At 47.7% G+C, this 14,741-nt stretch overlaps 1 protein-coding gene across 4 annotated transcripts; it reads left to right on the top strand.

The window, feature by feature from the left end:
* Window positions 1-3,281: 3,281 nt before the first annotated feature.
* UBIAD1 (UbiA prenyltransferase domain containing 1) lies at window positions 3,282-12,573 on the top strand. Of its 4 annotated transcripts, none has more exons than XM_083628921.1 (3): window positions 3,282-3,426; window positions 7,807-8,371; window positions 9,998-12,573. In XM_083628921.1, exons 2-3 carry the CDS (start codon window positions 7,849-7,851, stop codon window positions 10,483-10,485), a joined length of 1,011 nt encoding a protein of 336 aa, XP_083485047.1. In that variant the 5' UTR covers window positions 3,282-3,426; window positions 7,807-7,848; the 3' UTR covers window positions 10,486-12,573. The 4 variants fall into 4 exon arrangements, with proteins under 4 accessions (XP_083485047.1, XP_083485048.1, XP_083485049.1 ...); XM_083628922.1 differs by having other exon boundaries at window positions 3,295-3,716; XM_083628923.1 differs by having other exon boundaries at window positions 3,297-3,507.
* The last annotated feature ends 2,168 nt before the right edge of the window (window positions 12,574-14,741 follow it).

Here is a 14,741-nt window from a genome sequence, read left to right as displayed (position 1 = left end):
GTCCCTTCACCGTCTCAGCACATCCACGGGAGCCCTGCCCAGTTGCTGTGCCGGCCCTGATGGTCCCAGACAGAAGACAATCAAGATCACAAAGAACTTGCATATGGGAGTGGATTCAGCATGGACTGAAACAGAGGACAATGATCGGATCTTCCCTCTGGGGGCAGGAAGCTGCAAACTCCCCTTTGTCTCCTGGAGGTGACTCATGGGGAGGGGGGAGGGGAGGGGCTAGCCAGGTGACGGGACACTCAGGTTACCACCAACTCCTCCCTCAACCCCTCCTTTCTGTGGTGTATGCATGATGTTTCTGGGGGTGGGCTTGACCTAGAGGAGGGGAATTTCAAAAAGTTTTATAAGACCTTGCACACTATTTTTCTGGGTCTTTCCTCTCTCTTGCAAGTGAGGGGAACACCCTGTTGCAACAGTTCAATAAAGGCCAAGCCTACAGGCTGCTGTTTTGCTCCAAGTTATCCTGGTTGGTGTCTTTACTTTTGTCCAAGGGAGCCCTCGGATATTTCCGGCAACAAACCCCAGAGTTGTCCGCAACTGGACCTAATGGTCAAGGGTCCCTTTACCTTTACCTATTTTAAATATAAAAGAGCTTAAAATTCTTATAACATTTGAACAGCCCAAATGCACAAGATGGATTGTGGCAGGCAGGTGGAGGCTACGCCAGTTTACTCAGCCTATCGCTTTCTATTCTTATCCACCCAGGCAGCCATCGTTCAGGGGTGTGTGTGCTGAATTCCACGATGAAACGATGGAGGAAAACCACATTTCTGAATAGTAAGGAAATGCATGGAAGCGGCCAATGGGGACAGCGACCCCTGGAGGCAGAGAGCGAGCATCTCTCTACTGCCGCATACCTGTGCGCCTCATTCCAGATACAACAGGATTGGGGAATTGCCCCCCTCTAGTGGCTGTTGGAAGGAAATCAGCCCTGAGTGCTCACTGGAAGGACAGATCCTGAAGCTGAGACTCACTCCAATACTTTGGCCACCTCACGAGAAGAGAAGACTCCCTGGAAAAGACCCTGATGTTGGGAAAGATGGAGGGCACAAGAAGAAGGGGACGACAGAGGACGAGATGGTTGGATAGTGTTCTCGAAGCTACCAGCATGAGTCTGACCAAACTGCGGGAGGCAGTGGAAGACAGAAGTGCCTGGCGTGCTCTGGTCCATGGGGTCACGAAGAGTCGGACACGACCAAACAACTAAACAACAAAGTGGTTGTTGGACGCCAGTGTGACCAATGATCAAGGATTGTTTTACACCATGGGTAGGTAAACTAAGGCCTGGGGGCCAGATCGCCTTCTAAATCCGGCCCACGGATGGTCTGGGAATCAGCGTGTTTTTACATGAGTAGAATGTGTGCTTTTATTTAAAATGCATCTCTGGGTTATTTGTGGGGCTTAGGAATTCGTTCTTTTTCTTTTTCTTTCCAAATTATAGTCTGCCCCCCCACAAAGTTTGAGGGACAGTGGACCGGCCCCCTGCTGAAAAAGTTTGCTGACCCCTGTTTTACACAGTTGACATTTATTGTCACATGTGCCAAGGATAGCGCCAGGATCCCTATATGACTTTTCTTTTTCACATCTCTCGAGTCAGAGGAACATCTGTTGCCCTCCAGATCCTGCTGGTGTACAACGCCCGTCAATCCCAACCAGCACAGCCAAAGTCCATGGATGAGATGGGAGCAATCTCTGCAGTGCCGCAAGTTCAGCATACTTGCCTTGCAGAGACTTTTCACCTGACTATTGCAAGAGATATTCGTGGAAGAGAGAGCATAAGTGAGGCGACCCAGTCCTGGAGATCTCTCTGCTATGCAGTCTGGCCCATGAACACTGTAAACTAATAAATAACATGAATGAATAAAAGTACACTGCCTCCTTTTTGGGGGTGGGAAGAGAATTGTCGGCAAATTGCACCCTCTGTGAAAAGGATGATCCCAAGCCTTCTTTCCAGCCTGTTGGGTTTTTTTTGTGGGGGTGTGATTTTCCATGTATGGGAGGTATAGCCCATAAATGTGTGCTTTCCAATAAATGACTCCTAAGTCCCCCCTCCCCTTCTTTCCCCCTCTTTTCTTCCTAACCTAACACTGTATGCAACGCCAATGTCTCACAATGAATGAAACTGATCTGTAGAAAACACATCTTAAAAAAAGAGACGATGCAAGTATTTTTGCAAACTCAGAAATTTTTAATAATTTTTTAAAATGACTCCTAAGTTTCAACTGAACTGGTACAGTCCCTTGTGGCAGGGCTGTACTACCTTGCCATTGCAACGTATGAACAAGTGAGGGGGGTGCAGTGTCTCCCCACTACAAATGCCACACAGTCGTCAATGAAAATGCAATCTGAAGCCAGGATGACACACCCAGTTTGGTGTAGTCAGACCTTGGGTTGCAAACATGATCCGTGCGGGAGGCACATTCGCAACCCGCAGCACCACGTCTGCGCATGCGCAGGTTGCGATTCAGTGCTTCTGCACATGCGCAAAGCACGATTTAGTGCTTCTGTGCATGCGCAACAGCCGAAACCCAGAAGTAACCCGTTCCGGTATTTCCAGGTTTCGGCGGGTCTGTAACCCCAAAAAACACAACCTTAAGCGTCTGTATGAGGTATGACTGTATATATATAGCATAGCTGTCAACTTTCCCCTTTTCTTGCAAAGAATCCTATTCGGAATAAGGGAATTTCCCTTTAAAAAGGAAAAAGTTGACAGCTATGATATATAGTGTGTATAGTGTGTCTCTCTGTGTGTAGTGTATGTATATACTGTGTGTGTGTGTGTGTGTGTATGTGTGTGTATATATATAGGACGTGTGTGTGTATATATATAAATATATAGTATGTATGTATGTATGTATATATATACTATATATGTGTGTGTGAATATAGTGAATGTATATATAGTGAATGTGTGTGTATGTATATGTGTGTATATATATACACACACACACATATATATATATATACACACATACATATATACACACACACACACATATATACACACACACACACATATATATATATATATACACACACACACACACACACACATATATATATACACACACACACACACACACACATATATATATATATATATATATATATATGAATGAAAGGCCGGGTTCCAGGAAGAATCTGGCGTGAATAACCCGCCCCGGAAAACCGAATAAGCAAGCAAGCAGACACCCGACACCCGGGCGTTCAGCTCGCCGGCCTCCCCGGGTCGGAACCTTTGACTCCGAGGGAGTTCTGTTTCCGGCCGGGCCGCTTTCGGAAGCGCACGCGCTTCGGGCGCCCGTCGGCGGGGGCGAGGAGAAGGGAGTGGACCCGCCGATGGCAGAGGCGAGCCGCAGTCGGCGGAGGCGTCGGGGGAGCTGGGGCTGCTCGGGAGCCGCCTTCTCTGGGCGCAGGGTGAGTCCTGACCGGGGAGAGGTTCCCCCCTTCCACCTGCCTCCCGCCCGGACTTCGCCTGCGCCCCGCCACCCCTGCAGGGTAGGACGCTGCTGCGGAGGCTGCCGCCCCGCGGAGGCAGGAGACTGGGGTGGGGCGGGCCCAGGGCCTCCCCTTTCTTCTGGGCTCGAAGTGGCCCGGCTTCCTCAATGCTCGCGGGAGGAGGAGGCGGCGGGCAAGCGGGGCTTCGGCGTCTCTCCACCTCCTCGGACGGTAGAAGGGGACAAGGCGGGGTAGGGCTTGCGCGACCGGTATGGAATTCATTCCCTTGGTTGTAATGTATATATTACTTTTATATATCCTACATTTTGACTTCTCTATCTGGAGAGCAGGGGCTCAAAAGACACAGTTTGACTACATATGTTACTTTTATATATCCTGTATTTTGATTTTTTGTGTCCGGAGAGCAGGGGCGGAACCAGACTCAATGACCCAGTTTGGCTATATATGTTACTTTTATATATCCTGTACAGTATTTTGACTTTTCTCTCTGGAGAGCAGGGGCGGAACCAGGCTCAATGGCCCAGTTTGGCTATATATGTTACTTTTATATAGCCTGTATTTTGATTTTTCTGTCCGGAGAGCAGGGGCGGAACCGGCTCAATGGCCCAGTTTGGCTATATATGTTACTTTTATATAGCCTGTATTTTGATTTTTCTGTCCGGAGAGCAGGGGCGGAACCAGACTCAGTGACCCAGTTTGGCTATATATGTTACTTTTATATATCCTATATTTTGATTTTTCCCACATATTTTCTATTAAATGTTATGTTTTTCATTTTAGAATATTCATTTAAACCACCTTAAAATATCAGTGACTTCCCCCCTTCTCTTTGTGTGGTACATTTTGCATAACATCCCTGCATAATTCATATAAACCAAACCATTCAATATTCCATTATTACATCCATCAAAACTTATTTACACTGTTGAAGTTATCTTAATACTGCCCACATTTTCAATGTACACAGTTCCCCCCCATATAGTCAATTAACATTTTCCAGTCTTTTTTAAACGTATGTTGTTCTTGTTCTCTTATTCTATATGTTAGGTCCGCAAGCTGCGCATATTCCATCACTTTAAGTTGCTATTCTTTTCTAGTTGGGACTTTGCTCATTTTCCATTTTTGGGCTAACGAAACATGGGCTGCCGTAGTGGCATACATAAATAACCTTTTTTGACACCTGGGAATTTCCGTCAGAATTATCCCCAACAGAAAGGACTCTGGATTTTTTGGAAACTTTTAAACATTTTTTTTCAATTCATTATAAATTATTTCCCAATACTCTCTTACCCTTTTACAGATCCACCACATATGACAGAACATACCCTCAGTCTCATTGCACCTCCAGCACTTATCTGATTCAGTCTTATACATCTTAGCAAGCCCACTCAGAGTTACATACCATCTGTGAATCATTTTCAGGTAGTTCTCCTCCAAGGAATAACAAACTGTAAACTTCAGATTGCTCTTCCAAAGCTTTTCCCAGAGATTAAATCTATATTGTGTCCTTTATCTATTGCCCAGTGTGTCATAGAGGCTTTGAGAAGCTCGTCTTTTGTTTCCCAATGTAGTAACAGATTGTATATTTAGATTTTTCTGTTTGGAGAGCAGGGGCAGAACCATACCCAAAGACCCAGTTTGACACACACACACACACATTTGCGTACCTCCACCTCAATGGTGCCCCTCTGGAGGCTTCATTTGGGGCAAAAAAAACCTGGCTAACACACACACACACAGAGAGAGAGAGACGTAGCTATGGGTCTGGGAGATCACTTCACACAGGTGTTTGACTTAACTCCCCACCCTCCACCGACTGTAGAGTCGCACCCTATTGTCTCTTGAGGCAGGTAGGCACCAAAAACAATTACATTTATATGCCACGTTTCTTTCCCCCCCACTCCCCCTCTCCCATTTCATCCTCACCAACAACCCTGTGAGGTAGGTTAGGCCAAGAGCCCACGGTCTACATTAGTGAACTCCATCATAGGGATTCGAACCCAAGTCATAGTCTGAATCTACAAGCACACTGGCATAATTATTCTTATTGCTCTTATTAGCACCCAGCATTAACATCAGAGTTCAATATTGAAAGCTGTTTAAAACAGCTTTAGAATCACAAAAAAGAAGTCTATAGTAGTACATTGTGTTTATCTGGTTTTTGGTTTGCTTGCTTTTGGTTTCCTTTTGTATTTATTACAGGGGTTAACGAAACAGGAATGTTGAATGTTGAACAGGCAAACTATTCTAGCTTCCATATTGCCATAAGGGTGTAAAACGTCTTTTCTGTTAGTCACCTTTAATAAATATATGGTTTGAATGTTTAACCAGTTCCGGATCAAACTTGTTTGAAGTACTGGTTGATGCTTTCATTACTTATCTGTCTAGTACATATTCTGTTTGTTATTTTGTAAACCACTTGGAGACTGGGATATGTAAAAATATTAGATAAATAATATTAGATAAATTAATTAATCTCAGTAAGTTCTACAATCATGCATTTTAAAATAACTTAAGTTTAAAAACAATACAAAAACAACTAAAGAGAGGTCATTAAAAAGTGTTGCTTTAAAACTTACTGCTGAAAGCCCTGCTATGAATTATTGTGGGCTTCTGACATTTTAGAGACCTCAGAAACTCTCCGACAGATCACAGGGACTTCCTTGGCTTGTAAAGGCTTAAGGCAGACTTTCAAGGAAAACAGCAGGGTGACAGGTGGAAGTTGGGCAAGGAATGCTTCAAATGCCCACCACACATTGTTTTATTTCAGTCCGCTCCTGATTAATCCCCGTGCTTTAATTCAGAGCTCATTTTAAAGGCAAGTTTCATCAGCCTTATGTCCTCCAAATGTTTTTGGCTACACCACGCTGGCGAAGGGAAGGAAGGCTTTGTTCCTTGGTTTCACTTTGGGTCTTTTTGGCTATATTTACTGTATTTTTTGCCCCATAGGACGCACCTACTTTTTTGGGGGGGGGGGAATAAAGAAAAAAAATTATTCCCCCCCCAGGCATGGGGCAGGCGCAGGGGAAGCCAGAGCTTCCCCTGACCCCAGCCCCCAGAACAGCCTGCTATCCGCAAGCCTAGGGAGCCGCGCCGGTCTCCCCAGGCTTGCGGACAGGTGCGCGAAGCCCGGGCGCGCTCTTCAGCGCGCACCAGGCTTCGGAATGCAGGCAGCTCTGCGCCACCCTCCGGAGCTCCGCGCGGCTTCGCACCGGGCTCCAGAGGGTGGCGCAGAGCTGCAGGAAGCTCGGGAGCGCAGGCAGCTCTGCGCCACCCTCCGGAGCCCCGCGCGGCTTCGCGCCGGGATCCGGAGGGTGGCGCAGAGCTGCAGGAAGCCCGGGAAAGCCTGCATTCGCCCCATAGGACGCACACACATTTCCCCTTCATTTTTGGAGGGGAAAAAGTGCGTCCTATAGGGCGTAAAATACGGTATGTTCTGTTATGGCATGTCCTATGTGGTTTTGTCAGGGACCAGTGTGCCCTGTGCTATTGCAGAACGTTTGCTTTCTCTGGATCGCTTGGAGCACAGTGGAAAATGTGGATTTAAAAAAAAAATGGCTGGAAGGTGGTTTAAGCAACAGCTGTTGTGAAAAATCTTTTAATCAGTAAACTAAATCAAACCTGAAACCTTCAAAAGTGTCAGGCTCTCCTTCATTGGAGGTTTTTAAACAGAGGTTAGGTGGCCCCTGAGTTGCAGGGGATTGGAGTCGATGCCCCTTTGGGGTCTTTCCAACTTTACAGCCCTATGAGTCTGTAATTCAGTGTCCTTGCCAGGGTATGGGGTGGGGTGCACCTGTTGAAATTTTATTAGATAAACCTGCAACCCTCCAGATATTTTGGACTACAACTCCCACCACTCCCATTTTGTGTTGTGAACCGCTCTGTGGTCTTCGGATGAAGGGCGGCGTACAGATTTAATAAATAACAATAATCCCAGCCGGTGACCAAAAGCATCCGAAGGGCATCAGATGGCTGAAGTAAGTCATAGGAGTCCCATAAAAGGAATATAAAGACCTGATTCAGCATCGTGAGTCAACCTGTTGCTGGATCATTTCGCAAAATCTCAAGCCGGAGCTCTTTCCCCAACTTTTTTTTTAAACGGGAAATGTTGGGGATGGCAAGAGGGGCCAGAGGGGAGTGGACAAATTAGTTCCCTGGGTCCTGAGGCCTCCCCACGCCTGTGTTACACAGTTCTATAGAGGTGCCCACTTCTCTCTGTCAAGGAAATAACTCCCCTAAAGAGGAGGAGAAGGCTATTGTGAAAGGGGTGAGGTGCAGGTTTTCCTTAGATTTAATGGACCACCACACAACTTTCTCTTCTTCCTTTCCCCTTTTCAGGTCCACTTCTGACACCTGGCGTTGCATCAGCCTGTTTGAACAATGGAGGCAGAAGATGAGATGGAAAAGATCAATATTGTCAGCGAAAACAAGCAGGAAAGTGAGCCGGAAGATCAAGGGGCGGCACTGCTGGGCACCCCAAAGAGCCTGCCCAGCACCTGGCAGCACAAGTGCGCCTCTTATGTCCTGGCCCTCCGCCCCTGGAGCTTCAGCGCTTCCCTCACCCCGGTGGCCCTAGGCAGCGCTCTTGCCTACCGCTCCATGGGGACTTTGGACCCTGGGCTCCTGGTTGGCAGCGCAGTGACCGTCTTGGCTGTCCACGGGGCCGGGAACCTCGTGAACACCTACTACGACTTCTCCAAGGGGATTGATCACAAGAAGAGCGACGACCGGACCCTGGTGGACCGGATATTGGAGCCCCAGGACGTGGTCAGATTCGGGGTCTTCTTGTACACCCTCGGCTGCATATCTGCGGCCTGCCTCTATTGCTTCTCTACCCTCAAGCTGGAGCATCTAGCCCTGATCTACTTCGGAGGGCTCTCTAGCTCCTTTCTCTATACTGGAGGTAAGGAATCCTCACCAACACGCGCAGACCTTTCCTTGTTGCAGAGCATCTTTCCCCGACCTGGGGCCCTCCAGGTGTGTGGGGCTCCCAAATCCCTGGGATGCGAGAGTCCAAAGCTTTTGAAGGGCACCAAACTTAAGGTGTAGGCTGTTTAAGAAGAGCTGGGCAATATCAACATCGTTATATATCACAAGCTAAACATGGTGATATACCGATATATCACAATGTCTGAAATAAGGATGGAGCATTGGCTGGTTTCATGGTTTTTCCTGCATCGTGATTTTTGCTGGCATCTGCTTCTTTGATTCGCTGCCCCATGCATGAGGCAGGGGAGAGCTGAGCCAGCAGAGTTAACAGTGGCTGCAGGAATCGAGAGACGCATTGGCTGGCTTCACAGTTTTCCCCACATTGTGATTTTTGCATAGCACCCACACCCACAATTTGTGATATATTGCCAGGTAAAAAGTTATGAAACCAATTTCACAATATGGACTTCAAACCGGTTTTGGACAATATATCAATATATCGTCCAGTCCTAGCCAGGTTCAGTAGCTGAGGCGACAGGGGTTCTGTGCCAGAATTCTGTGATTTAGGTTTAGGGTTGGGCGATAACTAGTTTTCAACATTGCGCTATAACACCAGCTAAACATGGCGAGATACCAATATATCACTGTGACTGAAATAAGCATGGAGTTACGCAGAGGCATCGGCTTCACAGTTTTTCCTGCATTGTGATTTTTGCCGTGTTGATCATCTATGTTGCCTTCTGCCAAAAAATTATCAATATCGGGCATTTTGCAAACATATGTTTTAGAGAAGCATTATCCCAGAAGCTAGATGTCTTAGATAATCCTTTCATAAATGAGTTCAGTGGAGTCTTAATTTGAGGTCCAGAGACACCCTTGTTATAGAACTTAACACAATTGCTTGGTTGTGATTGAGTTCTCCAATTCTTTTTTCCATTCCTCCTTTCATAACCGCGTATCAAACTGGTTTGCTGCTAAGGAACATTTATATATGGTAATTGTGGGGTGGTGTTTTTGTTTGTTTGTTACATAAGAGTTAATCGACTCTTTTAATATCTGGGGTCTCAGAGCCACAGAAGGTCTTTTGTAGGCTTAAGACTTCCACCCTCCTGGTCTTCAGTTCATGGGTGATAAGGCTGTCGGTGCCCACTAGCCACAACGGCTATGCTCTGCTTCCACTATTGAAGGCCACAGGCCTGCGAGCAACAGTTTCTAGGAATCAGTAGCGGGGTCAGCACTGTTGTACATGGGTCTTGCTTGTGGCATTCCCATGAGAGAGCACCTGGTTGGCCATCAGGTGGCTTTTGCCCTGATCCTGTCGGGCTCTCATCATGATATTATTATTTATTCCATTCATATCCCTCTCCTCCCCCTCCAAGGAGCTCAAGGTGGTGCACGTGGTTCTTCTCATTTAATCCCCACAACCACTCTGTGAGTTAGGCTATGTTGAGAGAGGCAGTGCCTGGCCTGTGCTCACCCAAAGAGCTTAATGGCATGGGGAGGGGAGAAGGGAGGGGATTCGAACCCTGGTCCTGGCCTGCCGCTCTAACCGCTACACCTTCGCTGCCTCCTCTGTCATTCTGTTCTGTCGTGACTGCAGGCATTGGCTTCAAGTACGTGGCACTGGGCGACGTGGTGATCCTCATCACCTTTGGGCCGCTGGCTGTGATGTTCGCCTACGCCGTGCAGGTGGGCTACCTTTCGGTCTCGCCCTTGCTCTACGCCGTCCCGCTGGCCCTGAGCACCGAGGCCATCCTGCACAGCAACAACACCCGGGACATGGAGTCGGACCGGCAGGCCGGCATCGTCACCCTGGCCATCCTCATTGGGCCGACGTTCTCCTACTTCCTGTACAACGCCCTCCTCTTCCTGCCCTACCTGGTCTTCTGCGTCCTGGCTACCCGCTACACCATCACGATGGCCCTCCCGCTCCTCACAATCCCCATGGCCTTCTCCCTGGAGAGGCAGTTCCGCAGCCAGAGCTTCGTCAAGCTCCCCCAAAGGACAGCCAAGCTCAACCTCTTGCTGGGACTCTTCTACGTCTTCGCCATCCTCTCGGCGCCCCCGGGGGCCCTTCCGAAGCTCTAGTGGGGGGGTGAGTTCTATGGAGGTGACTGTGGCTGGAAACTCCGGGTTCTCCCTTCAGAACTGGGTGCAGTGGAGGTCGAGGCGAGAGGGGCCGCTGCCCCACCAACTCCGGCTTGCATCCAGTCCAGGGTGGTGGTCCTGGCTATCAGCTTCCTCCTCCTCCTTGGTCTCAGAATTGCCATTATAGATCTCAGTATGGAGGAAGAGGAGGAGGATGGGGGCAAAGCTGGGATTGGCTGGTTCTACCTGTCGTTCTCTCTGGCCCCACCTTCTAGGGGGCCTTTCTGCCTTCTGCTGCACTTGTATCGGTGGGCACCAGCCTCCGCTGCCTGGGCAGTGCTTGTGGGGTTATTTTTCTCGGAGAACAAGAATTAGAGGTCTCAATTAGGCTTTTTAATTTTTTTGTCTTAACGGTTTAGGTGGCCAGGCCGTGACCTGGAGTTGCAGCAGTCCTGCTCATGGGATCCCTCTGTAAAGATGCTGCAAAAGTGTTTTCTTTTAAGTGGGGGTGGGGGTGGAAAGAGATATTAAAGCTTAACTCCCAATGTTTCGTTTGTTCTCCCGCCACTCCCCCAAAGTTGGAAAATAAATGTTTAAAGAAACTGTCCAGCTTTCTAGGGAAGGATGTGCCATACTTTGCAGAGCTAGTTGAAATTGAAAGTAAATTGAGCAAGGAATTCAGGGAACCCTGAAGAATAGGCAGCCTTTGCCAAGCAGGTGCCCAAATGTCACTGAACTGCAACTCCCATCAGCCCCAGCCAGTGTGGCCCAATTGATGATGGGAGTTGTGGTCCATCAGCATCAGGTCATCAACAGGTTGCCCATTGCTGCATTAAAAGAACACTGAGTTATGACGGAGGTATCTGGGCGTGGTAGAGACACGTCAGGAGGTAGCTAGGAGGCAGTAAGGGCAAGTGACAGTCCAAAAACTGTTGGACTCCAACTCTTATCAGCCCAGCAAGTTGGAATTAGGGCTGGGTGGTATCTGGTTCTCTCTCTCTCTCTCTTTCTCTCTCTCTCTCTCTCTCTCTCTCTCTCTCTCTCTCTCTCTCTCACACACACACACACACACAATTTTTAACAAAAACAAAACATGCACAATAACAAATACAATAAAAAATACAAAGAAAAATATACACAAAAACAATATCAAATTCATAAAATGGGATTCTCCAAATCCTGTGACTTCCCTCTCCCCCCACCCCTGGTTCCTTAAATTTTATTTTCAGCTGCATATCATTTTTACTCCAAATTATTTTTGGCGATATCTGGTTTTCAGTGTCATATCACCAGCTAAACATTGCGATATTACTGATATATCACAATGTCTGAAATAAGGATGGAGCTATGTAAAGGCATTGGCTGACTTCACAGTTTTCCCCACACTGATTTTTACATAGCACACATGCATCATAATTCGCGATATATTGCCAGGTCAAAATTTATGAAACGGTTCGCACGATATGGACTTCAAACTGGTTTTGGATGATATATATCGCCCAGCCCTAGTTGGAATTCAGTAACAGTTTGGATTCAGAATTGTTTGGGGAAGGCCAATTAAGCTTATAACGGCATAGAAAACCAATGTTTAAATGCACAGCCTGAACCAAGAAAGAAGTGTCTTCCCCATCCTCTTAGCATCCCTGTAGGTGGAGCTCCACCAGACCTCTCATCGGAAGGACTTCCAGACGCCATGACACAGAAATCCTTGGTTCATTTTCTCTCTTTTCCAGAGAAATGGGTGCCAAGACGGATCTACCCTTTGGATATTGATGATGATTATTAAATCCTCCATATGGTTCTATAATAGGCATCCTCCTTATTTAACAGGTACCCCACTTTAACCACTGCCAAAAAGCTCAAGGGACCAGTGGTGGCGACAGCGGCGCTTGGAAGCCCGGGTGTTGACGGTTGCAATGTTTCTAATTTTAGTGATGGTCTGAGCCTATTGAGGTTGGTGGGGGTGGTCAGTAGGTTGGGCCTCTTGGGGATAGGGTCCCCGAAAGATCTTCCTCCACTCGTTCCTGTTTGTTTCCTGGCAAGAGTTTGTTCTTGAAAAATAAAGCAAAACTTTTATCTTACTTGAAAGCCATAGACTGGGCGTCCTGTGGCCTAAGAAAAACATTTGCCAGAAAGCTTGAAAGGTGAGCAGAAAGGGCAAATCTGGTCGCTTTGCCGTGTATCCAGGTGATGAGGCTTGAAACGGCAACCGGTTTTGTATTGAGGGTGGATCACAAACTGTCCTAAAAAAGAGAACCAGGGTCCCTTTTTCTTTCGTGCTCTCTGGTGGAGAAACTGCCCCTTAAAAACGAGGCTGCAAAAATTTCTGGAGTGTTATGCTTCCTAAAGGTGCTTGTTAGAGCTTCAGTTTAACAGTGGCTAAGTTCTCCACCCCCCTCCTTTTTACAGCACTCCCTAAAGGGAACCCTGCAACCCCTTCCAGAAGTTTTTGGACAAATCTCTCATAATCCCCAGCCAGATCAGGGACGATGGGAGCAACATCTGGAGGACCACTCATTTCCCATCCCTGGACTAAAGGCCCCTGGGAGCTGGGAACACCAAAGAAAACCCCCTGTTGTGCCTCTGTATGAGTGGCTGCTCGGTTTGTTTGTTTTTTAATTACTGATTAAAGCAGGGATGGCTCACCTGTAGTCCATCCAGACTTGTTGGGACTCCCAATTCCCATCAGCCCCAATAGTCACGGATAGCGGGACTTGTAGTCCCACCAGATCTGGAGAGCTGCAAATCTCCCACCCCCTGCCTGGAAGGAGGTGGCTGAAAGGAAAAAGCTGCATGTGGATTGTTCATGCCTGCAGACCCCCAAAATATGTTAGCTGACAAGGGATGGTGTGGGGCCGCTGGCAGCCCGAAATGACAAATTTGCATTATTAGGAAATTTTGGGAGCGGTTAGTAGGTGATCTTCCATGTATGTTTGGAAAGCCGCTGGTGTCTCTGCCTACTGACAACTTTTCCCTGGTAATGTGTTCACCTTAACAGCTACCAGAAGCAGATTGTGGGTGGTGTTTTGCAATGCTATTTTTCTAGAAAAAGAGGTGCCAGAACTCACCATGAACACCTCCCTCATTCTCTTATAGTGACAGTGGCACCCACCTGAGAGGGGTTGGAATATTCATTCCAGCTGAAAAAAAACCCTGGTGTTTAGGGTGGTTTGTTGCAGAACCATGCTGTGGCCCAATATGTCGAGGGCTTTCTCCTTCCATCTCTCCTCCTGCTGAAGGTTGTCCTTCCTTTCCTTTCCCTGCTCCTTGCTTACATTGCCCTATTTCATCAGTGATCACTTTCAGCTCCCGCCTTGGGTTCCCATCCCACGGATTCAGGGTTGGGCAAGCTGAGTCAAGTCTTCCTCCTCCTGGGTCCCGCTGGCTCGCTCTTGTTCCAGAGCAGGAGGGCAGGTATGTCACAAATTGAGCCTGCCTCACCCTTGGCAAGAGGGATGGTGACTCCACGCGGGGAAGCTGTTAGCTGCCTGGAAGCTTCTGCGGTTTGGTTGTAACCAGAAGGGAGCTCCAACCAGGCCTGCTGGTTTTGCAGCAAACCAGCTCAGTTAACCCCACTGTAATGAGTGCCATAATGGCTGGGGTTTCCACACTCCCTGTGTCAACACAAATTACGTGTATGAAGCAGAGGAGTTATTTACGCCTCTGCTTTATGGGCCGACTGCACGGGATGTTTTCTTCCTGGGCGTTTTCTACAGCTCTTCCGGTGCCAAGCTCATATTGGGGCACATTGAATTTTTCAGCTTTCGAATTCCACATTTGTGCTAAAATGCCGTAGCATGACTTGGGAATTCAAAAGATATTTTGGTTAAGTCAGTGTAATTTAGTTTTGCTTGGTAAGCAAAACGTGGGGGGAAATTGCATAGAAATAATGGCAAATGATTGCTAAGTGCTTGCAGTAGAACCCATCTCAGTTGCTAAAAGGCACTTCCAGCCACTGAGCCTCTGGTGACAGAGAAACACCCCCAGGACTGCAAACCTCCTCCTCCAGGGGCAGTGCAACCCCATCCATGGTACGCAGCTGATCAATTTCTCCGACACCTGAGTGCCTCCAGGATTCAAGTTCAGCTTGTTTTCCCTCGTCCATTTCACCACTGCGTTCAGGCAGTGGATTAGGGACTGCAAAGCCTCTCCTGATTTCAGATCCTATGGAGAAATAGAGCTGAGTGTCATCAGCATACTGTTGACATCTTGCCCGGAAACTGCCAATGGCCACTCCCAGCTGCTTCATGCAGACA

Source organism: Podarcis filfolensis, assembly GCF_964270895.1.
Source record: "Podarcis filfolensis genome assembly, chromosome: 8".
In the NCBI taxonomy this organism is placed as follows: domain Eukaryota; kingdom Metazoa; phylum Chordata; class Lepidosauria; order Squamata; family Lacertidae; genus Podarcis; species Podarcis filfolensis.
Note: the sequence above shows the minus strand (reverse complement) of the source record. Positions and strands in the feature narration are given on the sequence as shown.

Bases quoted from the DNA above. Each gene is read 5' to 3' on its own strand.
- UBIAD1 (XM_083628921.1), top strand. From the start codon at position 7,849: ATGGAGGCAGAAGATGAGATGGAAAAGATCAATATTGTCAGCGAAAAC. The intron at 8,372-9,997 runs GTAAGGAATCCT...TCGTGACTGCAG, and splicing joins CTCCTTTCTCTATACTGGAG to GCATTGGCTTCAAGTACGTG.